At 37.8% G+C, this 26,766-nt stretch overlaps 1 protein-coding gene across 1 annotated transcript in view; it reads left to right on the forward strand.

Annotated features, from left to right (window-relative positions):
- The window catches only part of LOC135472175 (WD repeat-containing protein 19-like), a 33,211-nt gene extending 7,142 nt beyond the window's left edge, over positions 1 to 26,069 (forward strand). The window contains 27 exon segments of the mRNA XM_064751551.1: positions 82 to 322; positions 959 to 1,072; positions 1,441 to 1,548; positions 1,833 to 1,958; positions 2,821 to 2,970; positions 4,736 to 4,816; positions 5,543 to 5,660; positions 7,229 to 7,401; positions 8,377 to 8,414; positions 8,788 to 8,885; positions 9,315 to 9,376; positions 10,003 to 10,113; positions 11,125 to 11,363; positions 11,874 to 11,949; positions 12,336 to 12,418; positions 13,558 to 13,698; positions 14,318 to 14,407; positions 14,812 to 14,936; positions 15,493 to 15,602; positions 15,987 to 16,130; positions 18,868 to 18,964; positions 19,445 to 19,569; positions 20,392 to 20,473; positions 21,308 to 21,458; positions 21,852 to 21,975; positions 22,503 to 22,579; positions 25,765 to 26,069. Coding sequence (XP_064607621.1) covers positions 82 to 322; positions 959 to 1,072; positions 1,441 to 1,548; positions 1,833 to 1,958; positions 2,821 to 2,970; positions 4,736 to 4,816; positions 5,543 to 5,660; positions 7,229 to 7,401; positions 8,377 to 8,414; positions 8,788 to 8,885; positions 9,315 to 9,376; positions 10,003 to 10,113; positions 11,125 to 11,363; positions 11,874 to 11,949; positions 12,336 to 12,418; positions 13,558 to 13,698; positions 14,318 to 14,407; positions 14,812 to 14,936; positions 15,493 to 15,602; positions 15,987 to 16,130; positions 18,868 to 18,964; positions 19,445 to 19,569; positions 20,392 to 20,473; positions 21,308 to 21,458; positions 21,852 to 21,975; positions 22,503 to 22,579; positions 25,765 to 25,879 — 3,199 coding nt within the window. The 3' untranslated portion in view covers positions 25,880 to 26,069.
- The last annotated feature ends 697 nt before the right edge of the window (positions 26,070 to 26,766 follow it).

Genomic DNA, 26,766 nt, shown 5'->3' on the forward strand with positions numbered 1-26,766 from the left:
TAGAAGCCACTCAGCATATATAATTTCACATTTCATATATAAACCTCACCATATATACTCTGTCTGTGTATCGCTTGACAGTATTAAGATCCATGACTTGACAGACCTGAAGGAGATGTATGCCATCATTAACATGGAAGATGAGAGGGGTCTGGACAAGATTGAGTGGACGGATGACGGACAGTTACTGGCAGTGTCCACACAGAGGGGAAATCTACACATCTACCTAACCAAGATGCCGATGTTAGGAGGGGCGTGTCAGACCCGCATGGCACATCTCACTTCTCTGCTGGAGGTCACAGTGGAGGACAAGATTTCTCAGGTGATGATGACATGTGTCCCTTGCCCGTCTCATCTTAGTATTCACACAGGCTAAATATCATTAAGACTGATTCAGGGTATAAGCATCATTATTCGTGATAAAATATCAAACTAGGGGAGGTTATGATAGAGGTTTTGTGTCCTGACACAAAATAGGAGATACGGAAATGTTCTCCATGTTTCAGTCTGTGTTTCGTGTGTTCTTCCTTCTGTCCATACACCTGTCACACCTGTTCTTGTAAACAAGAGATATCTTCAACACTTTTTAAATGAATGGCGTTCATACTTACCCAGTGCCTTGAGGTCAGTTAAGGGACAGTCATGATTGATTTTTGTCACTCTGCGTTAATCACCTCTTGGCCATCTTTGATTCCCTGGCTGTCACACCTGTTTTGGAGGTGCTGTCACATAATGAGATTGACAGTTTGTCTCAGAATAACACATTGATTGGGGACATGTCACTTAATGAGCTTGTCATTCTCTTGCTTTAATTCCTGGGGCTCGGATTTGGCTCGGCTAATTCTGAAATGCTCAAGCAGTGTGTGCGTCATATGAATTAGTGTTTATCAGCACCTGTATGTATCTACTTTTGACTTCTTCTTTTTGACAGAATTTTATAATATTTGTATGATTACAGGAGCCACCAGTGACAGTGTGTATTGACGTTGAGCCGTCGTTCATGGCTGTTGGCCCGGATCATCTGGCAGTGGGCATGAACAACAGAGCCTGGTTCTATCTCCTCTCTGTTGGGGTAAAACAACATTTGTTCATACATTCTCAGGTGGTGGATGAAGCCAAAATAGAAAAGCAAATTGTTTGCTTTCAATCTTTTAGACCATAGGGTACAGTCTACACTTATCTTGTTTTTTAAAATAAAACTTACAACAAGCTTGTTCAAGAATAACAACTTCACAACTTTCATTCCCCACCTTGTTTACATCCCCCTTCTCCCTCCCCTGTCCCCCCCCCCCCCCCCCCCCCGCTCCCTCTGCCTACAGGCTACAGGCTTGGCTTAATGCCTAATGCCGTGATCAGAATACTCATAGGAGATGGATCTTGGTTCCTGTGTTCCTGTGGATGCTTACTTTAGTGTCCTGTAGAAGCTATGTCTTGTTTCCAGGTCCAGATAAACTGAAGGACCGTGAGTACCTGGGTACCGTACAGTCTTTAAAGCTGAACTCTGTGTATGCTGCTGCCTTGTTTGAGGGTCAAGTTCAACTGCATATGGTATGTTACCTGGGGCTCAATATCTCAAACATGGGAAAGTCCATTGATTTTGAGGATATAAGAAAATGTGTTAAAAATGGCTGTTAACATTTTTAACCATTATAGCACTTAATTGAGATTTGAGTAAACTAGGCAAGAACCTCTTGTTATGGTTGTCAGATCTTTCTTCTACATTCTTTTGTTTTTCTTTTGTATTACAACTCTCTTTCTTAAAATTTCTCGTTTTCAATATTTTAAGCTATGAGATATTAATAATAGCATCCTTAAACCTATGCATTTCATAGATTGAAGGGGAGACAACTGGAGCCACTGATGATCGAGAGTCTCGGCTGTTCCCTGACAGGGAACTTGAAGATGGCAGAATCACTTGCCATGATGTCACACAAGACTTCCTGGTGTATGGCATGGATGTAAGAAAAGCCATGTTTAATATTTACGGTCAAAATAGAAAAATAGAAAGTGAAAGTATCCCTGAAATATTCAGTGTGTTTAATTTTGTGTGTCGTACACGTCTATATTCTTCATGAATCAGGGACTCTCATGGATAGTCTCATCTAGTGACTAATTTACATGTACATACATGTATATACATTTATTATTCAGTTCTTTCCTATATTATTATTAGCAGAATTGACTGCGGGGCTGCCGTTAGTGGATAGGCTGCTTGCCGTCTTTCACATGATTTGCAGTGAAGCTCAGTTAACATGATATCGAGGAACATATCATCATCCCTTAAACCACTGAGAAAATCATGGGTCCTTGCTGGCTCAGATGGTTTAGCTATGAGGTGACATGTATGAAACATCTCCTCCTGTTCTAAGTCATGAGTTTTGTCACCTATGGTTGGTGGTTCCCTCCTGTCATATTGGTTTCCTTAACACATAAAGCTAACTGCCTTTTTTAAATGGAAAAAAAATTTGAATATGGTGTTAAATTTCAATCAGATAAATAGATACATTGAGAATGTTCAACACAAATATATGTTTATTTCACACTTTACCTGGTCGTTACACTGTCTATAATGTGATTAAATGAGTGAGTGAAGTGAGAAGGCATGGTCTTCAGAAGACTGTGCCATTCTGGCAGTAACATAATGCAAGCCTTTTCTGAGCTCTGTATAGATTCAAGACAGTTCAAGCTAAATAGGCTGCTTACAAGCCAGCCATATGGAAAAATAGTATAAGGCAGTCAGAATGTGGCTTTCAGTGGTTGGATGGCTTTATATACATGGTTACATTTTATCTGATTTTGTTGTATGCTTATGTCTTTCAGACTGGGACAGTGGTGTACTTCTTCATAGAGGACTGGCAGAAAGTCAATGAGTATCATCATATGATAGGAATAAAGAAAATATTTCCCAACTACAGTGGTACTAAGCTGGTCTTGATTGATGACAAGAGTGATGGCTACATTTACAACCCTGTGAGTTCATTTTCTGTTGTATCCGCACCATTTTATTTACTGTACTGCATTGCTAAAGCACACTTAATTTCATTTAACCAGTTGTAGCATAATGATGTTGCTCCATAAAAGTGGTATTTAATGGGTATTATAGGACTGGAGTATATATTTCCAAGCAAATAGTAAACAGATGTGACAAATGAGTGGTTACGTTGACTGGGTGAATTCATAATGTCCCACATTAGTCACAGGCCAAAACCAAAATAAAAAAGGTCTTGGCAAATTAATTTCTGGAGTTGAAAGACGTGAAAATGTATATTAATTCTGTGTGGTAATGGCACAACATCAACAGGAGATAATGTATTGATTGTTAAACAAGGCTTCTGTTTGAATCGAGAAGTGTGCCTGGCTTAGCAACCAGCTTTAAGATTTGTAAAAATTTTTTTGCAACATTTATCTGTAGCAATTTAACGTTTTTTTTGTATTTTGCTCCACATACGTAATGCACGTACAGTGTAACCTTGCTATAGCGCGCCTCTTCGGGGACAGGTTCCCTGAGCATGTTATAGGCTACCTTGTGGTATAACAAAATGACCTTGGGATCCAGTATAAAGGGGTCGAGTGTGTGGTGATTTTGACATTGAATGAAGTTTTGTTGATGCAAAATGTGTTTTGTCAAAGGCTTTCTTATTGTTAGTTCACTATAAATGCATGAGGTTTTTTGTTACCTAATGATTCAAGCATTTCAGCACTGTCCTACAAATCATATCCTTGCCAGCCTCGTATTGCGTAATCACGGGCCTGAGCTGATCTCAGAACTCGGTCAACATTTCCACAGTTAAGCTGAAGTCAAGTAAGGTAGTTTCATCCATTTTATTTCTAAATAAAAAAAAGCTTCAATGCATTTGGTATCCGATTCGTCCATATCAGAAGTAACTCCTGGAACTTAGATGCCTCAGATTCAAAATGGCAGAATGCAGACGACTGTCAACCTGATCATGTGACCCGTGTTATAGCTTCTGAACAAAAACAAAAATAATAATGTTCACCATTTTAATGTATATCCTGCCATTCTCAAATGTTTGCGTGAGTTCAACTCTCACATGTCAGCATGCCGGTAAGTCAAAGCTTACTCCCTGCAGTTTCACGCATCGCTTTATAGCCATTCAATAAGCTCATTAAAGTTATCAGCATTTACTGAAAGTGTGCAAATATTAATCCCTTTATGAGGTATGCCTGTCACAGTGAGCCAAATGTGTTCTGCATTACTGACGAAACCACACAAATGGGGAAGTAATGCTGCAACAACAACTTCACACATGCTTTTTGAATAAAACTGGCTTACCAAGAAATTGTAACCAGTTACAACCTCTTCAATTGTTCATAGAAAAATCTATCTCTTTTTGCTTATGCTCACATAATATTCAAAGCTTAAGCCTAAAATATCAAATAACACATGGGTCACACCAGCAGTAGGAAATGAAGCAAATGGTGTCGTGTTATTAAGGTATATTTCTTGGTGAAAAATCTTTATTCGTTTGCAGTTTTAGCTGTTTTCTCTTGACAGTACACCACAGATTTTGGGGGAACAAGATTTGGGTAATGTTATATCCGATTGTGCGCTATTTTGAGGTTTCTTATAGCAAGGCTACACTGTATTTAAATTTGTCTTTTGATATCTTGCAAGAAACTTACCCAAGTATAAACCCAAAGGATTTCAAACAATATCTTATGACACATCAGTGAGTCAGATTCCTGTATGATTCTTGTATTGCACTATTTCCAGGTGAATGATCAAGTGATTGATATCCCCAACTTCTCCAGTACCACCCAGGGGGTTCTCTGGGAAAACTGGCCACTGGACAGAGTATGTTACCATTACTTAGAGACACTAATATTACCCTAATTCCTCAACCTTTTTGCATTAGAAAGAGAAAAGTGCGATTTATGCACATTTATGATAAGATTTTGAAGACAAAACTACATTGGTTGGATTGGTCAATTTCAGAGCTTCACAAAAAGTATAGTTTTAACAGTATACAGAAAACAATGCCTTCAGAATATGCTTGAATAAACACCTTGCAAGCATGGGAAAAGGTTGAAGAATTACAGTAAACGGGAATTTGGGGTCACCTTAGCTAGGTGATTAACACGCCAGTGGGGCGCAATGATCCCAGAGCCAATGCGGTCATTGTGAGTTCAAGTCCAGCTTTTGCTGGCTTCCTCTCTGGCGTGGTTTCCATAATGCTGGCCGACGTCGTAAAAGGGAAATATTCTTGAGTACGACGTAAAACACCAATCAAGTAAATAAACAGAAATTTAGAAGAGATATAATGAGAGTAAAAAATCCATGTCTTGCTGAACAGTGTTGTTTTACTTCCCATTTATTGTGCTTTTTTTGATTAAGGTTATTGCTTGTTACTGAGTAGCATTTGAATTATATATTTTATCTGTTATTGCCCTTTGTGCAAAGCCCTACCTGTAGGTGACTTTGACTAAACAAATATAATGGTGCTCTGTATCATTCTAGGTTTTGTAGTGAGCTCAATGCATGGTAGACATATAATGCAAATTTGACATTGTCTGATTTCAGGGTGTGTTCATCACCTATGATGAAGAGAAGATTTACACCTATGTGTTCTGCAATGAAAGTGTTAACGGTAGGCTTCACACCCCCTCCCCTGGTGTTGGGGAGGAGAAGAGAGTGCTCCGTAAGTTACTAACCCTTACTAACTCACCTGCATGTAGTCTGCTGTGTGACACAACACCGGTGTGGCCTGTTGTGTTGTCATCGTGGTGCTGCAGATGTCCAGGCCTTGTATGAGCGCACAGTGTGTGGTGTGTGTTGTGCAGCATACTCATAGAATGCAGGATCAGCTTTCAGAAGTGCTTGTAACTACCCTAACAAGTACTGTTGGCATTGTGTTGCAGTGGTGACTGTATGTACATGCATGTTGATGTAGCGCAGTGACCTCCCCTGAACTGCATGCATGTATGTGTATATATTTGCACATAAAAATACATATAGTTCCAGTAAATCATCTATAATTTCATGGAAATTTTTATCAACTAATTACCTTGCTGTACAAACTGTAGTATAGAAGGATGATTGGTTAATAGAAAAAAAATCATGTCAGCTGCATGCATGGATGTATGCTTACATATAAAAATAGTTTCATTAAGTCATCTGTAATTTCATAGGACTTAACTAATTGCCCTGCTGTATGAACTGCAGTACAGAGTGGTTATTAGTTGTTAAAAATAAACTGTATGTGATTTTATACTCTTTAGTCACAGCCAGTTTCTCACTGTGGATTACTTCATGAAAAATTCCATGAAATTATACATTGCATTTACTGTGCAAGTGGTTAGAAATATTAAGAATGTAGAGAGAACAAAAGGACATGTGTAGCACATGTTTGTATTGTTTTTTTTTTATTCAGGTACATACTTGCTGGCCTCACTCTCTTGCCTGACTTGCTTGCCTCACTCTCCTCCTTGACTTGCTGGCCTCACTTTCTTGCCTCACTTGCTTGCCTCACTCTCCTCCCTGACTTGCTGGCCTCACTGGCTTGCCTCACGCTGTTGCCTGACTTGCTTACCTCACTCTCCTCCCTGACTTGCTTGCCTCACTCTCTTGCCTCACTCTCTTGCCTGACTAATGTCTAACTCTGTTTGCATCTTTAGTTTTCTGTCTAGCTTCTAGATCTGCATGAACAAATAGTATACATGTACAGAAGTGAAAATGACTATTCTAATTTCTCCAGGCTGGCAATTTTGCATTTGAAGAAAGTTTTCTTTGTTGCAATTTATAAATTCAAAATTATTTTCTTTTATATATGTATTTCAAGGTTTGCGGACATTTTATGTAGAACTCTAAAATAGATTTTATCTCCTCAGAGTATATGGCAGTATGTTGTGAGCGAGATATTGTGTAAATTCAGAAGTCATTGAATATAGAATTGTAATTTTAGAATTGTGTTGTGTTGTTTTATGTTTTTCCTGTTAGTGTTTGTATGTTTTTATATAAGATAACTTAGCGGAATTTATATAATTACAATTTTCCATTGAAAAAAAATAAACCTCAGTCTAGTGAACTAAGTGACTGGTAAACCAAATGACGTTATTACAGCTTTAAATATGTAAATGGGAGCTACCTACTTGTACATTCATAAATGTTTTTTTTTTTTTTAAAAATTGTAAACTACAGAATGTAAAGTAAAGCTTAGTCAGTATGATTATTTGACACCATTTACATATTATGTTTAAATGTCACCAGGTTCCCAAGTGTATTTATCTGGTACAACAAAGCTGCCTTTTGGGCAGATACCCATGATGCTGCACAATGGGGAGTTAAATCTGCAGACACAGAGTGGCAAGATGATGACACTAGTCCTGGATACTCACTCTCACATCTACTCAGAGAAACCACGCGAAATGGAGCGAGACAAGGTGAGATTAAAGGCTGTCTCTTCTGAATGATTGTGTACTGATTAAAAAGTTTATACCAGAGATTTGTGGAAAAAAGCGATCAGTGCAAGTCCAATCAAATTTTTGCTGTTGTTTTGGAATAGCCCATATAATTATCTTTATAATGGAATTCTTCACCATAAATCTTTTATGTACATTTGCAACTGTTCAAAAATGTAAAAGTTCCCAAAATTTATAAGTGGGGTTGCGTTATAACTTTTCCAAACTTTCAAATCATTTTGACCCCATAAAAAATACAGCCACAAGTCTAATACTCAAAGGCAGTAATTTGAGCTATTCGTTGTTAATAGACGATTTGATTAACAAACTACTGCATAATACATATACCCTCTTTAAGCATTTCAATATATTTATTTAGTTGAAGTGTGTAATCCTATACCCAAGAATTTCATTGTACCTTTACAACAGTTGTCAGGTTGAAAAATTTGAGTAAACTTAAGAGCATCAAGTAAAATGCACAGGTACCAGAAAATTGTCCACATTTAAGTCTCACTCCAAAGTCCCTGTAAAATGGATTTTGAATGTGAGGCTTCATGTCCATTGGCTAGGGACTGGTTCATTACGAGGAGCACAAAGCTTTACTCCAATTCCTCAACCTTTTCGTGTATGAAAGAGCAACTTTCAATGCAATTTATACACATTTTTGGTTTGATTTTGGAGACAACAGCTCAGTGGGTGGATTGGCCAAATTCAGGGCTGCTCAAAAAGTATAAGTTTGTCAGTCAACACAGAAAAATGCCTTCAGAATAGGGTTGACAGGAAAAGGTTGAAGAATTACAGTAAATTTTGCAAATTATGGCGAAGAATGTATTTCTTAGATATGATTAGATTGATTGTATTGAATAATGTGGGCTATTTGTGGAAAATGTACTATTAAATTATGGTGAGTAAATGTATGGTTTAACCAGCTTACCTATGTGCTTATCCATATTTCAGCTTGAAGAAGCAGTACAGCAATGTATTCAGTTAAAAAGGTAAGCATGTGGGGTATTTAAGGGAACATGTCGATCTTAAAGAAAACATCCAGTATTATTCTGTTGCCCTAGTTGTAATTATTGTATGATTTGTTTCTAGATCAATGAGTTTAAAGTGACTAAGTTTAACATTTGCGTGATCAGTTAATAAACATTAAGAAAAAAAAAACAGTTTTCTTTGCACAAAGATTTTAATGTCAAATTATTTAATATTTTTATTTTTAATAAATCGTGGTAAAGTATTATCTCTTATTAAATCCATGTACATGTATTCTTGTACTATGTATTTTTGTACAACTCATTATAGAATGACTGAAGATTTTAGGTGGTACTACTTAAAGCTCCATGTAGGACACATTGTATGTATTTCCAGGTTTAAGGACAGTTGGATATTTTGTCACCATCTAAGCAGCAAGAAAGCTTGGTCAGATGTGGGAAGAGCAGCTTTGGAAAACCTAGACATTGAATTTGGTGAGATTTATGATGCGTTTTTTATGAGCTAAATGAAGGTGACATGTCATTTTTTGCTCGCTTAGTCGGCTAAGGAGATATTCCTGCTGCAGCAAATCTTTCTCTGACCATTTAAAGTGATCCCTCAGTCCCAAGAGAAACCAGGCAGAAAGATTAAAATGATATGGAAGATTCTCTGTGAAACAGTGTTCAAAATGACTTAGAATGACTAAAACTGGTTTACCTGTATAAGTGAAGAACCTTCGAAAACAAAACGGATGTTTTATGCATTTATGAATTTCTTAGTCAATTTGTAATACAATTAATTCTTTGCCAATCTTAACTCTTGATTAACTTTCAAAGAAAATAGTACGGCGTGATTACCTTACTGCCTTAAGTTTTAGTAATGAGAAACTCTCATTTGTTTCTCATTCTCAATCCATTTTCCAGCCATTCGTGCATACAGGCAGGCTGGTGACGTTGGAATGGTGACTTCTCTCTTAACCCTTATGGTAAGGCCCCTAACTGATCGATTGTCACTTTTAGTGTATTTTTATTGTGAGCCTGGCTTATATATGTGTGTGTTATTTTTTAATTCGAGGAAGGCATTGGACTAGTAAATGTGAATTTGTATTGCTGAAATACCTGTAATAGATCTGTGAGGTAATCACATTTAAATCCATGTCCCCCTGACGTAGTTGTTCTTGAGCTCTTCAACCCTTTGAACATATGAAAATGTGAAATCATGTTGTAATAAGCTGTAGAGATGAGTTTTGAAGGAGATCTGTAATATGTAAACAAATCCAGAATTTTATTGGTTTCACTGGTACAGTATGTTAAGTGTTGGTAAACTTTTATGCCATGTTCGTAGTCCTGAATTTTATCCCAAAGTGGCATGCCACTAGTAAACTGTAGAAGACAACTACCATTTCACTGATATGAACTTGTTTTATTCTGTTCAGGATATCTCTATAAATTTGGATGTACATGAATGTAATGATCAGCCAACTACATTAATCCTTCCTCAGGGGCACCACAGACAACCTATTTGCAGGCTGTGGGTATTCTGTGGGTAAACTTTAGCCTGGTTGGTAGTGTAAGAGTACCTAAGTATGTGTGCTTGTGTTTGATGTTACAGGACACCGAGGACCGTAACTTGATTGCTGGCTATGTGGCCATGTTCCTTGGGGATTTCAACCTGGCTCAGGACCTGTTCCTGGCATCCAGTTACCCATCTGCTGCTTTAGAGGTACCGTTTTATGTTTAGTGTGGAAGTTTTCCTCTTTTCTGGTGTGAAAGTACCAGAGCATTATTGTTTGATCATTTATATTCTTCATTTTCAAGACAAACAGGCTATAATTTTCAACTGTACAAGATCATAAAGGAAGTTGTTTCAAAAGTGTACTTATAGTTAAAGTAAAGAAAGTCAAACTTTGAAGAAAGGGTCTTGGTATGGACAACTGAAAACTATGTGTAAAAATGCTTTCATTTGTTTTTTTAGATTGTTTTATGAGTGTTGAAAGACATTCAAATATTTGAATCCTATGGTGGGCTTTATGAACCATACTGACGGTGTCTAGGAACTCTGACGTCACATCAACATTTTTTCCAGAAGTTGACACATTTGTTCACCAGAAGGAAGGAATTTTTGGGAACATTATTATTTCAGTAATCTTTTACTGATGGGTAAAAAAAAGTAATTCCAGCATTCAGTATCGTGATTAGAGTTGAGAAAACTTCAGAGTCGTCAGAGTTCCTAACCGTGGACAGTATGGTCCATAAAGCCCACCTTAGAATTCAAATGCTTGAACGCCAATAACTCTTTTCACAAAAATATAAAAACATAAATGAAAGTATATTTATGCATAGTGTTAATTGGTCTATTTAGTGATGTCTACTTCGATTTTTAGAGGTCTTTTCCTTTAAGCCAGTTGTTAATATCAGTACATGAACTTGCCTAAGATATAACAAATAGAACTTTAGTTCACACTAAAATTAATATTTTACTCCACATTTTTAAACAGCTGTCCTCTGGGGCTGATTCCAAAAGTGAGTTTTAACTTATATCATAAAATTGCTGAAAGTCAAAACTTTCAACTTTATTTTTTTGCATAGTTTAAAATTTAAAGTTCAGATTCAGATTTGACAAAGGCTGCTCACATGTTTCCAATTTTACAGCTATTGAAGAACAGGCTTGTAACGTATTTGTTACTGGAAGGATTTGAGTGCCGTCAGTTTTGTCCTTTATTCTATGTTGAAGATGAGACGTGACCTGTTACACTGGGACAGTGCCCTGCAGCTGGCCAAAGCCCTGGCACCCTACCAGATCCCGTACATCTCTAGGGAGTATGCCCAGCAGCTGGAGTTCACAGGAGACTATATGAATGCTCTGTCACACTATGAGAAGGGCATCACCAAAGAGGAGAAGGAGCGCGAACATGATGAGGTGTGCGGGGCAGGTGTTGCTCGCATGTCAATAAGGATGGGAGACATCCGCAGGTTTGTGAATGAGATAGTCCTTGTAGACTTTTGTCTGCGGACTAATGTTTGGCTATGAAATTTCTTGTTACAAATGAATCTACAGAATATTCAAGCGTGAACAGGGATGAAAAATAAATGTTGCACACTTCAGTTCAGATAGGGTTAAATTATTTAAGATGTAGTGCTTAAAATAATTGATAATCACAACATATAATAATAGACGTCAGTGTATGATATATACTCTAGATTGCTTGTGGGCTGCCTCTGTCTACATCTGTAGTAAGAATTGTTAAGTTTGCATGTTCTCATAATTTTATAGCGGATGGTACATCTTTAACTTCTTTCTGTGCTGTTGTTTACAAAATTGATTTGACACGTTTGTTTCAAGTATTTCATAAACAAAATTTACTGAATATAAGTTCTGGTGTTCATAAAAGGACTTGTATGTGCAATTGACTTCATTGAAATAGGTAGTGCTTCTGTTGAATAAAATAACAGTATAATATCATAAAATTATGTTCTAAACAGAGGGGTTGCTATGGCCAGCCAAATGCCCAGTCGTATCCTAAAGAAGGAATGTGCTCAGATTCTGGAAGGAATGAAGGTAAATAAGGCTGATATAGAATCAGTGATCATCTAAAGCTGTGGTAGTTTTCAAATTTAGTCAATGTTGAGTTACAAATTCAAACTTCAATAAGTACATAGTACTTTGTTTTTACGAAAAGAGAGGAAAAATATATGTTGGGTGAAATGGAACTTTTCCTTCAAGATGGATATGAACATCATTGTTTTGTTTTTTTTCTGTGTGTTTTTGGTAGTATAATGAAATACTTGTGGAATAATATGTTCACACGTTCTTGTAAAATAAATGTGAGACAATCTGTTCGTCAAGAAAATTAATGCGAAAGTGTACTCTTAATCTCCTAAATATCAACAACTGGATATGTGTGGAATAATAGGTTTGATGGTTGGCCTTGTTTGTTTTTGCAGCAATGGTCTGAGGCTGCTTTATTATATGAACAAGGAGGCTATTACGATAAGGCTGCATCTGTTTACATCCGCAGTAAGAATTGGTAAGTCAGCATATTCTCATTATTCTATAGCATATGGTACATCTTTAACTTCTTTCTGAGCTGTTATTTACAAAATGGATATGACATGTTTGCTACAAGATTTTTTTTGAACAAAATTGACTAAATATATGTTCTGCTTTTAGTAAAATGACTTGTATGGGCAATTAACTTCATTAAAATTGATAAGCTTGATTAAAATAGTGCTTTTGCAGAATGAATTAATGTCACTTAGTTCCACAGTCTGCAGCTTTATGTAGGGATGTTTATCAAATAATTTATATTAATGTGGGTTCTTTCCATGAAATGGGGCTGTTTATGTAGTCTAGTGTTTGTTGATGACCACGTGATTCCTACTAGAATGATATGTGGATGTGTATGTCCTACATGGGTAAGCTCCTCAGTGACTTGCCAAAGCTTAGTGGTTTACTCTGGGTACATCTTATAAGTAAAAAAAATTGCGTTGAGCAGCAGTCAAATTAATATATAAATAATTTATGTAAAACATTTTCTTTGTTTTCTACCAAACTAGGAGCAAAGTAGGTGAGCTTCTGCCACAGATCGCCTCAATTCTTGAGTATTGCGTTGAACAGCATTCAAATTAATAAATAAATAATTTATGTGAAACATTTTCTTTGTTTTCTACCAAACTAGGAGCAAAGTAGGTGAGCTTCTGCCACAGATCACCTCAATTCTTGAGTATTGCGTTGAACAGCATTCAAATTAATAAATAAATAATTTATGTGAAACATTTTCTTTGTTTTCTACCAAACTAGGAGCAAAGTAGGTGAGCTTCTGCCACAGATCGCCTCAATTCTTGAGTATTGCGTTGAACAGCATTCAAATTAATAAATAAATAATTTATGTGAAACATTTTCTTTGTTTTCTACCAAACTAGGAGCAAAGTAGGTGAGCTTCTGCCACAGATCACCTCAATTTTTGAGTATTGCATTGAACAGCATTCAAATTAATAAATAAATAATTTATGTGAAACATTTTCTTTGTTTTCTACCAAACTAGGAGCAAAGTAGGTGAGCTTCTGCCACAGATCACCTCAATTTTTGAGTATTGCATTGAACAGCATTCAAATTAATAAATAAATAATTTATGTGAAACATTTTCTTTGTTTTCTACCAAACTAGGAGCAAAGTAGGTGAGCTTCTGCCACAGATCACCTCCCCTAAAATCTTTGCTCAGTATGCCAAAGCCAAGGAGGCTGATGGGAAGTTTAACGATGCTGCAGAGGCCTACAAGAAAGCCAAGGAATGGGACCATGTCATCAGGTGAAGTACTTGTAGCTTTCTGGGAAATTATCGTGTCCGTCTGTGTTGTTCAGGGAACACCAGAGGGAGATAGTCATGTGTCACCTAGAACACCTTTTGTGGAAACCATGGCCAGGATTCCAAATATTTGACAGTTGCAGCTGTTAGATTTTTAGGTTGATTTTGAAAAGAAAACAAAATGAATGAAGGATTATGGCTTAAAGCCACATCAGTGGTATTTCAGCTACATCATGGCGACAAACAAAAAAATATAATATCCACGGCAAAATTTGGTTATTATGTAATGTAATGTATTATATAATGTAATTAATGACTATTAAACAGGGTTTTCATTCAATGACTAATAAAACTTGGAAGAGCAATGGTTTATTCCGGACACATCAGTTTCCTCCAGCCATAAGCCCGACTACTGTCATTTATGGTAGGTTAAAAATTTTTGAGTGCAATATTAAACACCAATTAAATTAAAAAAACAAAAAGGTTTTTGAAGGTTTTGAATTCACAAATCTCAACGGCCTTGTTGGATTTTGTTTTGTGTACCCTGTGAAAATTCTGTTTTTGAGTTTTTGAATGAAGTTTAGAAAGGAATAATGACATGTTTTATGTTACTTTGTCTTAGGATTAACTTGGATTTCTTACAAAATCCTGAAGAGGCCGTAACTATTGTCAGAGAGACTCAGTCAGTAGAGGGAGCAAAGATGGTGGCCAAGTAAGTATGTTGTCCACGTTTGTTAGAACTCATCACTGGATTTTTGTAAACAGATGCTTGTTTTATTATTGTGTTTTTTTTTCTTGGCATATAGGGATTGTATGCGAAGTCCAAACATTGTTAGCACCGTAGTTTATTTTGGAATGACTCCTTTACTTCCATTGGTGGACAAAGAAGGTAGATAAATTTGCTGTCATGTGACTGGCATCCAGCATTATCAATGTGATTCATGAAGCACACAATTCAGACATTTGGTATTCTTAAGAAATAAGTAAAAGTAATTTCTGATGCAGTTTTCAGTGATCTTTCAGCTCATTTGTTTTTGTTTTTACTTGAATTGAAAAAGATATTTCATTTTATGTTTTCTCTCTGGTTTCTGATTTACACCTGTTGCTTTTCTTCAGGTTCTTTCAGCGACTGAATGACTACGCCTCAGCCATACAGTTCCTGGTTATGTCACATTGCAATGACGAGGCTTTCCGATTGGCACAGTCACATGGTCAGATGGAGGTTTATGCTGATATCATTGGTGAGTTCATAGTTATTTTTTCTAAATGTTTTTTCTAAATAAGGAGCGGAGTTTTACATCGCTGGTAGCTGAGACAAAAAGGCATCCCTGTAGTCATCTAAGTCCATCTGTCCGTCATCAAGAAATCTTGAGAATGAAATCATGTTTGTTTATTCAATCTGGTGAGTGGGAAGTTTATTGAGTATTGTGGAAAAAAGTTGTGGAGTATTGTGGAAGAAGTGGAGTTGTCTGAGAAAATTAAAAATTTAATTAAGTTCAATATAAGTTCATAAATAATGTCGCAAGCCCACATTAAGTTTAGCTTAAGTCCAAGACAGCTTTGTGATCCTGGGGCGTAAGATCATAAACCTCGAAGTTCATGGTCGTCATCATATGACTGAAAAATTGACGTTAAACCCCCAAGCACTCACTCACTCACTCAGAGTTCATGGCTGGAGGTACATGATTTACTCAGCTGTCAGCTGTTTCCATACATAAATACTTTACAGATGAACCTATCATCTGAGTGGGCCACTGGTATGGATTTAGACTTAAAGACATTTTTTCCTTCACACAGGCTCAGATGCCACTCCAGAAGACTATCAGAGTATCGCTTTGTACTTTGAGAACAACCTCAATCATTTTCTGGCTGGGAAGTTCTTTCTGTTGGCTGGCCAGTACAGCAGAGTAAGTTTATCTGGAGTATGGCAAACTCGAAAATTGTTGGCCTTGTTAAACATGTTCATTATTCTTTTGTCTAATGTCTGCTTATACTAAACATTTCCGACATGAACATTTTGAGAAATTGAATATCAATTTGTGCTCATTTATTTTTTATTGGCAAAAGGATAAATTGAGAAAATATAGAATCATCAGTAGTGAAAAAATAATGTGAGATTGAATGAATTATTGATTGAATCATTGGCATCTACTGGCGTCATTATCAGCAGCATTTCAAAAAAAAAAATTATCAGAATATTTTAAATAGTAAACAGTTCCATAAAGCAACACAAAATGTTTTCCACCAGACTCCTTAGGTTTTGTTTTTAAACCTGCTGTGCATTACTTTAGGCTATGAAACATTTCCTGAAGACGAATGGTGAAGATGCTCAATCCATAGAGCTGGCGATAGAAACAGTGGGACGAGCTAATGATGACCAGCTGACCAGACAGCTGGTGGACTTTCTCATGGGAGAGTCGGATGGCATGCCTAAGGTAAGACATCCCATGGTCAGTCTATAGAGCTGGCTATAGAGACTGTGGGATGGGCTAATGATGACCAGCTAACCAGACAGCTGGTGGCCTTGCTCATGGGAGAGTCGGATGGCATGCCTAAGGTAAGACATCCTGTGGTCAGCCTATAGAGCTGGCTATAGAGACTGTGGGACGGGCTAATGATGACCAGCTAACCAGACAGCTGGTGGACTTGCTCATGGGAGAGTCGGATGGCATGCCTAAGGTAAGACATCCCATGGTCAGTCTATAGAGCTGGCTGTAGAGACTGTGGGACGGGCTAATGATGGCCAGCTAACCAGACAGCTGGTGGACTTTCTCATGGGAGAGTCGGATGGCATGCCTTAGGTAAGACATTCCATGGTCAGTCTATAGAGCTGGCTATAGAGACTGTGGAACGGGCTAATGATGACCAGCTGACCAGACAGCTGGTGGACTTTCTCATGGGAGAGTCAGATGGCATGCCTAAGGTAAGACATCCCATGGTCAGCCTATAGAGCTGGCAATAGAAACGGTGGGATGTGCCAGTGATGACCAGCTGATTAAACAGCAAGCAGACTTTCCCGTGGGAGAGTCACATGGTTCATGTATGCCAAAGGTAAGACATCCCATGGGAGATATAGAGGCTATAGTATGCTTAAAGCTTGATAAGTCATCTGACAGCTGGTATCCTAAAGGCTTGATGGGACTCTTGATGAGACTGAAAATCAGATGTTATGCCGAAGGCAGCATGACTTCTGTGAGAATCAGGTGGCACATGTATGCCTAAGGCTGGATGACTCCTGAATTATCTCCCTTGTCAAATGACAACTGGTATGATGTAACATGAGGTTAGTTTTTGAGGTGTGAAACAATGAGAAACAATGAGACTTCAGAATCTGTCTTGAAGGTAGGTCTTTAAAACTTTGAAAATTGTCATTAGGCCTTTAATCAGAGGCCCCAACTAGTCACAGCGCACTCCTAAAAGCATGTCATTTAAATGCCAGAGTGACCTGAGGGGGAGTAATTGGATGGGGCCTGTTAGGTGGTATTGCTGAGGAATGGTAATACGAGCAAGAATCAGGTTGTACGCTTAAGGTATTATAAATATTCATGAGAATAACTGATATGCTTAGTTACTTTAGGTGTTATGAAGATGCACTGTATCCATCTAGGTCCATCCCAATTGCACATTGTGGACATATTTGAAGTACATTTATGTGCCCTAAGAGGCAAGACTGTCAGGTTGGTGAATACAGATCTCCTTTTTTGTTGTACCATAGTCACATTTTCTGAGGATTTTCAAAAAGAACAAGGAACGAGTTTGTTTTTCTGGCACTAAAGTTATTGTTTTCACAGCTAGTTGAGATTAGTCTTGTATCATGCTTTCATAAACGAAATTGTGTTTTCGTTGAAAACAGTGTTCATGAATGTAACATTTCACACAAAATATCAATGTAGTGATCAAATTATACTGCAAGTTTTATGTACATATGTAAAAATAATTCCCACTAGGACATGGACTTCCATGACAGAATCAATACGGCCCGGATGAAAGTACAAGTAGGACTGTTGGAATTGGTTATGTTCCTTGTTATGTTCAGTTGACAGTAATTGCTAATTGGTTCAAATTACTGATCATGTTCAGCTGTGTTGAATATACTGAATGTTTTTGTGCTTGATATTTTTTTGAGAGTATACTCTTTTGGAAATTTTTGTTTGAATAGCAGACAATATGTACATGAATATCTATATTTATATTGGTGTGTGAAAACATGTTTAATGATTCTATAAAGTTGTTCCCTTGAGCTGCATTTGCTATAATTTTTTTTTGGGTGAAACCGGCTTTAATTGTTTTTTATGGCTTTTCCACGGAGTGTTTTCTAAAGCATGCATGTATAAGAAAACTTATATGATTTTTGTGGTTAAACAAAAGCTGAAAGGTGTCGATGCCGACCAATTGCCCGTGGCAGCCACAAATCCAGCTCTCACTGCTTGAGTTGACACTTCAGGTCAAGAGGTTTGTCATTACCTGGCAGGTCAAGAGGTTTGTCTTTACCTGGCAGGTCAAGAGGTTCGTCTTTACCTGGCAGGTCAAGAGGTTCGTCTTTACCTGGCAGGTCAAGAGGTTCGTCTTTACCTGGCAGGTCAAGAGGTTTGTCTTTACCTGGCAGGTCAAGAGGTTTGTCTTTACCTGGCAGGTCAAGAGGTTTGTCTTTACCTGGCAGGTCAAGAGGTTTGTCATTACCTGGCAGGTCAAGAGGTTTGTCATTACCTGGCAGGTCAAGAGGTTTGTCTTTACCTGGCAAAGGGGGTGGTGATGCAAGAGAATCCTCAACCCACAAGTCTGATCATCAGTATGATCTGAAAAATACTGAAGTTCTCTGTATTTGTAAAGAAATTATAAAGAATAAAGAATAAATGTACACATGTTCCTCCAATCTACAATATCTGCTATAATCACAGCTCTGCACATATGTGTAGGCATGGATTTAGCCAGAATTTGAAATCAGGCCGTCTCATTTCCAATTTTCTCCTTTTTTTCTTATCTCTCCCATGTTAATTTTATTAGAATAGGGCATCTCAAAACACTGACTAAACCCACCATATGCGTGTAGGTTTCTTTTGTCCTGGAATACACTGTGCATGTATCTGTTCTTGGAGGTTTACATCGCACTGAACAATTTTTCAGTCATATAACGACGATGCACAGGCTGTAATCACGTTGCTATTGTTTCAGGATGCGAAGTACCTGTTCCGTCTGTACATGGCTCTGAAACAGTACAGAGAGGCAGCTAGAACAGCCATTATTATAGCCAGGGAGGAGCAGAATGCAGGTTAGTGCAATCTCTTGTGGTATTATTTAATGTTTTGATAGTATACATAAGCTACTTCTCTTTTCAAGGAATGTATAACCTCCCTTGACACAAGCAAGTATGTGTTCCTTTTTTCAATACTAAAACATGGGCCTATGAAAAATATTTTTCAGTTTTCAAATGCAGTGATTCAAAGTAGTTCTTAAACCTTGCAAAAAATTTCACAAGCATTTTAATCACAGTTGATCACTGTGGTTTCTTAAATTCCACTATATTGGTACTTGTAAATGCTAACAGCATTTGGATAGTTGAATTGCTAGCTACCATCAGGGGAGGTAAATCCTTGAAAAGGGAAGGAACGTATGTATCACAAAAATATGGAATATCCGAATCAGTCAAACCAGCCTGAAACATGTCGCATGATAAGAATCTTGTCAGCATTACTGAGTCATGTTTTTTTTTTTTCATTTATGTGTATGAATGTGATTGTTTGTGTTGCAGGCAACTACCGTAACGCCCATGACGTGCTATTCAGCATGTTCCAGGAGCTGAGGAAACATCAGATAAAGATCCCTGCAGAGATGTCCACTAATCTCATGATCTTACACAGTTACATACTGGTCAAGGTAATACACATGTGGGCAGCCTCCATGGCCGCTGATTTAGCGTGCCAGGGCGGTGAGCTTCTCACCAATGCAGTCACTGTGAGTTCGAGACCAGCTCATGCTACCTTCCTCTTTGGTCGTGTGTGGGAAGGTCTTCCAGCAACCTGCAGATGGTTGTGGGTTTCCCAGTTTCCTTCCACCATAATACTGGCCGCCATTGTATAAGTGAAATATTTCTGTGTATGAGCGTAAAACACCAATTAATCACACCTTTTTGTACGGCTAATCTTATGATGTCACAGAGCTACATGTTCATACTTGTCAAGGAAATACACACGTGTCAGTTTGCTTGACCAACCTCATGATCTTCAGGCCTTCATTTTCACCATTCTGTATACTAGAATCCGTGCCAAATCCTGTTGATTCACTTTGCAGGAACCCAGTAGATCCTAGTCCAGATCTGGTGCCCAGTTTAGAAAATTGATGTTAAAAAACCTTGTATTTCATTCAACTACAGTTTTAACTAAAGTACACACCAGGTATTAACAAATTGGGTATCACTGGCACACTTGTATGTGGTGACATTGTGAAATTCCAGTAAGGAAGTTGTCCACAGTTGCAGTTGGTGTGTCACCTTATCCACAGATGATATGCCCAGCAGATGACAGTGTGGACACTGGTGGAATAGCAGTGATTTGCTGGAGACCGGGGGTGTACTAGTGGTGAGCTGCTGACATGCCACTGAGTACCTGTAGCCTGATTGGCACTGTGCTTTTTAACAACCACCGCTGTATTGTTTATTTCTGTTGTGGTTCCATTAACAGTGTTTTGCCTGCTTTTCAGATCTATGTTAAAAGAGGCGATCATTTGAAAGGTGCCAGAATGTTGATACGAGTGGCGAATAACATCAGCAAATTTCCATCTCGTAAGTTGTCAAAGCCTTGGGAGTTAATAACCAAAGCTTCTAGGTATTGCACATGTATCCTGAATGCCTTCAATATCTGTATTTATTGTTGTTGTGAAATTTGTACATTTTATATTGAACTTTATGCGGTGTATTTGTTAGACTGTTGTGTGTTTGGGTCATAATTAGACGCTTGGTAAAAATAGTCATTTGAAGCTTCAGTTTGTTACCAGGGATTCACTTGGAACACATTGTTGTGTCCTTTTCAAGAACTCTTAAAAAATTTGACATGGTCCAAAAATCAAACCAATTAACTGTTTCAAGAGTCAAATGTAATGCGATGATTCAATTGGCCTATTTGCTTGAAATAAAACTTTTTCATAAGGCATTTGATTATATTTTCCTAAAAATTAAGCATGTCTGGATCCATCACTATATGGAACTTACTTCCAAAAACTTAAACAGTAAGCGAAGTCTGCTCAAATTGATAATCTATACACGCTTGCCGTACTCATCATGCACGCTAGGATGGTTCCATGTTGCTAATAAAATAGTTGGTCTGGATTGTGCTGTGAGAACGTTTTGTTTTTTTCAAAATTTGACAGCTCACATTTTCTGAGGACAAAGGCAAAATGAATTTACATACAATTGGTGAGGCATTTGTTTAAAGGTGAAATATTCACCATTACTGACAATGTGGCCAATAGACACTTATCCTGTGTATGAGATATAAAGTATGATAACAATAGAAATTGTGATCATATTTAGATTTTATTTTTGTGATGAGTAATAACTTTCCTGATATTATCCATGTAACTTACCTACAAACAAGTGCTATGTCCTTTCTTCCTTCAGACATTGTACCCATATTAACGTCGACTGTGATTGAATGTCACCGAGCTGGCTTGAAGAACTCCTCATTCAGCTTTGCTGCCATGTTGTTACGTCCTGAATACAGAAACCAGATTGATGCCAAGTACAAGAAGAAAATCGAACAGATTGTTCGGTAAGCTGCTTTCAAGTATAACTGTAACATAAACTGATGTATTTTGTTTGCTTTGGTATAGGTGTGATATTAGCTTTGAAACAGGTTGATAGGCATTGCAAGATGTTTCAAAATACAGTGTTACACACAGTGTTCTGATTTTATGCAAGAGTGGTGGTTGTTATGGATAAGATTTCTTGATTTAATCCAGACAGAGAAAGTTTTTGATTTGTTATTGAAATTCTAGAATAACACTTTGTGATGATCAACTTGGGTTTTTCTGTTATTTTGTGTAGGATATATTAAATTCAGTGCTTACGTGTATGTGTGATAGAAGTAAAGCGCACAAAACTGGAATTGAATTGTCCTCTGTAGATTTTGGTCTTGTCCCATTCATGTGTCATTCATTTTCAGAAAACCTGACAAGACAGAAGAAGATGAACCTCTGAGTCCATGTCCCTGCTGTGGTTTTGACATACCAGAGACTGATTTACTTTGCCCAGAGTGTAAAAACTATCTGCCGTACTGTATTGCTACGGTGAGTGGTGTGTGGAATTCTGTGAAGTCGAGATACACGTAATACTTATCACCCAGGCCCCAGGGTCACGAAGCTGAATAGACAGACTTAAGTCAGACTTAGTCTTCATTTCAGAATAGTTTACTCCTCAAATATTGTGGCTTTAATACTATGAGCTGTCTTTTTACTTTTGTGAAAATCTGGATAATTTACTTGGGTGAAAGTCTCAAAAATGAGCTGTTTGTTGTGTAGTCCCAGTTATTTGCAAATGCTCAGTACTTGACACCTGTAAATACCAGCTGACTTCAGCAATGCTGTTGCCAAGTTTAGAAGTTCCCTGATAGTCATTGCCTCTAATTGCTTCTGGAAGGCTTAACAATGGCCTGTTAGCAAAAAGTTGTCTGATCAAGTTAGTCATTGCCTCTCGTTCAGTATGGTGGTCAGTTAATGAAAGAGTCATTGTAGGTGGTTAATTGCCTGTAATGGAAAAAGTGATTTTGGTTATAATGTTAGTCATATTTGTTTTTGTGTCTGTTTTGCTGGTGTAGGGTCGTCATGTAGTGAAGGATGACCTAACTGCCTGTCCTAACTGCGATTTCCCGGCCATCCTCACAGAGTTTGTGCGGTAAGTTTCAGTGTATACTGTATTTCACAGGAAGTTTAGCATTTTTCAGGTGACACTGGCACACTTTGCTTGAGTCTGGTTGATTCATTCACCTTGTTTCGCCACCCAGGAGTCTTTTGTGAAGGTTAATTAATTTTCTATCAGAAAACATAATTTTTTTGCATTGAAAACATCATTTTAAGTCTTTCATGGGCTTCTTAAATTGCATTTTAGATACTAAACTTTAGATGGAGTACAGTATGTACATGTATCTGCTTCTTAAGTCTTGGTGCAAACACATCAGACAGGCTTTGATCAGTACAAAAAAGTAAAATATTCATATTTATTTATTTATTTATTTCTTGGTGCTTATTATGAATGAAGCCATTTTTACATTTGTTTTTTACACTCTATAATCAGTGACCAGTTGTTTCCCAAACATTTCAGGCACATCTGATCAGATTTGATTCACAACCTCGTGTACAGTCCCAAAATCAATTCAGAACATCAGTTACAGTCTTCTGAACCCAGTTATTCGAAAATGTGTTAGATAATACTGGTATTTAGCCATATTGTATATTTAAAATTTTAGCAAAATTCAGCAGCAAATGCAGTTATCCGAAGTCAGAGTTTTAGTTCATATTTAATATACAGGTACACAATTTTTTTAGGCTAAGTACAAAACTTGGCAATATTGTTGAATCTGGTATGAAAGGATTAGTGTCCAGATTTATGATTTTATTCATAATTAACTACCTCTGTATATATTGCTGAATTGAATGTACAAAAATGGTGAAAAATGGTACATTAATCTGAGTAATATGGCTCGTAAAATCACTAGATAATGAGGCTGGTTGTATGAATTTTTTCCGCCAACACTCGGTAGTCCCTGCCGAAATTATGTCATACAAATCCAACCTTTATGAGCTGTCACAGCTTTGCCATTTAGTTCAGTGTCAAAAAAAGCTACAAGACTGACAAAAGCACATCAAATTTCTTCATTAAATGGTGTTGTAAAAACAGATGGCTGAAGAACCCAGGAGTTCATTTTTTCAAGTTTCTAGACCATCTGACCCTCAGGAAGGTGTGGATTTACTGCACAAGACAGAAGGATTTTGTACCCATCAAAAAAAGCCATATCTGCTCTTGTCATTTTACAGCTGAAAGCTACGAGAGGATTGCAGCTGAGAGGAACAGCAACTTCACACAGAAGTTATAAAAATTATTTAAAGATTAGTGTCTAGATTTAGCTATAAGTATAAAAATTATAACTGGTTTAACAGTAGGTTACCAGGAGGGCCTCTGAGAAACGTAATTATGACTTTAAATCCACCAAAAACAATAGATTTATTACCCTAGCCGATCTCCAGCTGGCCACCTGGTAAAACTCAGCGAGTGACGTCCTAGATGGCCAACAAAAGTGTAGGTGGCCTATATAACCTGGGAATTTGCCTCAAAATGATGTCATTCTCAAGATGGATTGTAGCTACACAGCAGCCAATATACTGCCGTATCAACTTGAACCTATAGTGGACGACATTGAAGTTCTGATTTATGACACGGACATCTCTGGTCAGATTCCGAGTTTTTAAACGTTGAATTTGATCTTTGTCCAGGCATTTCCAAGCGCACTGGCAATACAGACTGGTTCGGTAAGCTATAGCTTTGTACTGTGTTACACAGAAAAGACACAGCCAATGGGATAGCATGTATCAAGGCGACATTCAGTGGAAACCATCACGTATGGTTGTATCTACTTTTCTTTCACTTTACCGGCATATTGAATATTGATCAAACTAATGACAGATGAACTCCTGCCTTGTTTTACAACCACCAAGCCCTATCACTGGAGTTTATATGCATTAATTTAAAGCTTAAATTTTCCTCCCTGCTGTTTAAATTTAGCTGCCCGCCAGGATTTCTTATTCCAACTCCTACCAGCCCGGCAAAGATTTGGTGGGTATAAAACAGTTTCGTCTTGAGTCGTGAATCCACGATTTCCTGAGGGCTAAATTGTCTGGAAACTTTAATAAACGAACTCCAGGTTTCTTCAGCTACCTGTTTTTTTTTAACCATATGCAGAACAGCAAACCATTTTGTGAAGATACTAGATATGCTTGTTGTGACTGTTGTGTGGCTTTTTAACACTGAACTAAATGGCCAAGCGCTGACAGCTCATAAAGGTTGGACTCGTATAACATCATTCGGCAGAGACTGCCAAGTGTTGGCGGAAAAAATGCATAAACCCAGCCTCATTATCTAGTTATGTTAATGCTTTATTACTCTGATTACTGTACTTTTTCCCAATATTTTTTTTACGCTCAATTTAACAATATACACAGGGGTAGCTAAATATGAATAAATAACCAATCTGGACACTAATCATTTAACTGAACTGAATGCTGATAGATACTAAATATCTGGACACTGTAACACCAAGGTCCACATTGTACATGTATTTATATTGTACTCGATTATATGCCCCTATAGGCATAGGCTATTCGCAAAGCCGAAAATAACTGTCATTGTCATTGAATATAGACATGAATTCAGGTTCCCTTGGGGAATAGAATGGTATTTATTGTAAAGTGGACAGAGGGAAAGAATAATAAATAGATAATAAATCTGAAGATAAATATACGAAATGTGTAATAGTGTAGTACAGGATAAAACTATAGCTTACCAGTAAGATCAAATTCAAAATCTGAAAACTCAGACTGTGAAGTCGGGTCATAGATGTCAGTGTTATAAATTGAAACTTCAACGTCTTGCACTACGGGCTCAGATTGATACGCCAGTTTATTAACTTCTGTGTAACTAGAATGAATCTTGAAAATTACATCATTTGGATACGAATTCCCATGTTATTTAGGCCAGCTCAGACTTCTGTTGGCAATCTGTGACGTCACACACCGAGCTGTACAGCCGTACCGAGTGGCCGGCTGGAGATTGGCTAGGACAGTAAATCTCTTGTTTTTGGTGGATTTAAGTTCATCAGTGCGTTTCTCAGAAGCCATTCGGGTAATATACTGTTTGAACAGGTTATAATCTTTATAATTAGAACCAATAGGTAAAGCTGGACGCTAATCCTTTGAGTTTTAAACCAGTTTTGAACAGCCAGGCCCTGGTTTTGTGCATCATGATTTCTGTGATTATGTAGTATTAAACAGAACTTGTGTCTTCAAGAATGGATTTTTTGTTTTCAGGTTAACTGAGCATGAAGAGAACTGTCCAATGTGTTGTGAGAAGGTGGATGGGAAGAACTTGGTGCGTTTGGAAGATGTGAAAAAATACCTGCATCCTGATGAGGGCTCAGATTGAAGTGATTCAACCTCTGCATTCTGATGATGGGGAAGATTGATAAATCCAGTCTGCATCCTGATACTGGCTCAGATTGATGGCGTGCATATTCAGTCTCTGCCTCCTGATGATGGCTCCGACTGATGGTGTATTCAGTCTCTGCATCCAGATGGTGGATCAGACTGATGGCTTATTCAGTCTCAGCATCCCGATGGTGGCTCAGACTGAAGGTGTATTCAGTCTCTGCATCCTGATGGTGGCTCACACTGATGGCATATTCAGTCTGCATCCTGATGGTAGCTGAGACTGATGGCGTATTCAGTCTGCATCCCAATGGTGGCTGAGACTGATGGCGTGTTCAGTCTGCATCCTGATGGTGGCTGAGACTGATGGCGTGTTCAGTCTGCATCCTGATGGTAGCTTAGACTGATGGCGTATTCAGTCTGTGCATCCCGATGGTGACTCAGACTGATGGTGTATTCAGTCTGTGCATCCCGATGGTGACTCAGACTGATGGTGTATTCAGTCTCAGACTGAGCAGAATCTTGAGAATTCAAACTGAGAGTATTCAGTTCCTGCATCCTGAGGATATTATAGACTGAATAGAGTTTGCTTCTGCATTCTGATTATACAGGTGGTGGAGGGAGCCTCCCTTTCAGCAAAACATGATTGTCTATCTATCGAAATGAATTTTCTGTAAAATGTTAGCAGTGAAATGTGAGCACAGTTCCGTTTGATAATGCATATCTAAAGCGTGATGTTCCCTCGCATGAATTTCACACCAAGACTTATGCTGATGAACCCTGGATGTCATTGAGTTTTTGGTCTTACATGGTAAAGATTCATCAAATTGCTACTGTCAAGGAATGCACTTTCAAATCCGTCCATAATGATTTAATCCATGTTGA

This window comes from Liolophura sinensis, chromosome 8 (assembly GCF_032854445.1).
Source record: "Liolophura sinensis isolate JHLJ2023 chromosome 8, CUHK_Ljap_v2, whole genome shotgun sequence".
NCBI lineage: Eukaryota > Metazoa > Mollusca > Polyplacophora > Chitonida > Chitonidae > Liolophura > Liolophura sinensis.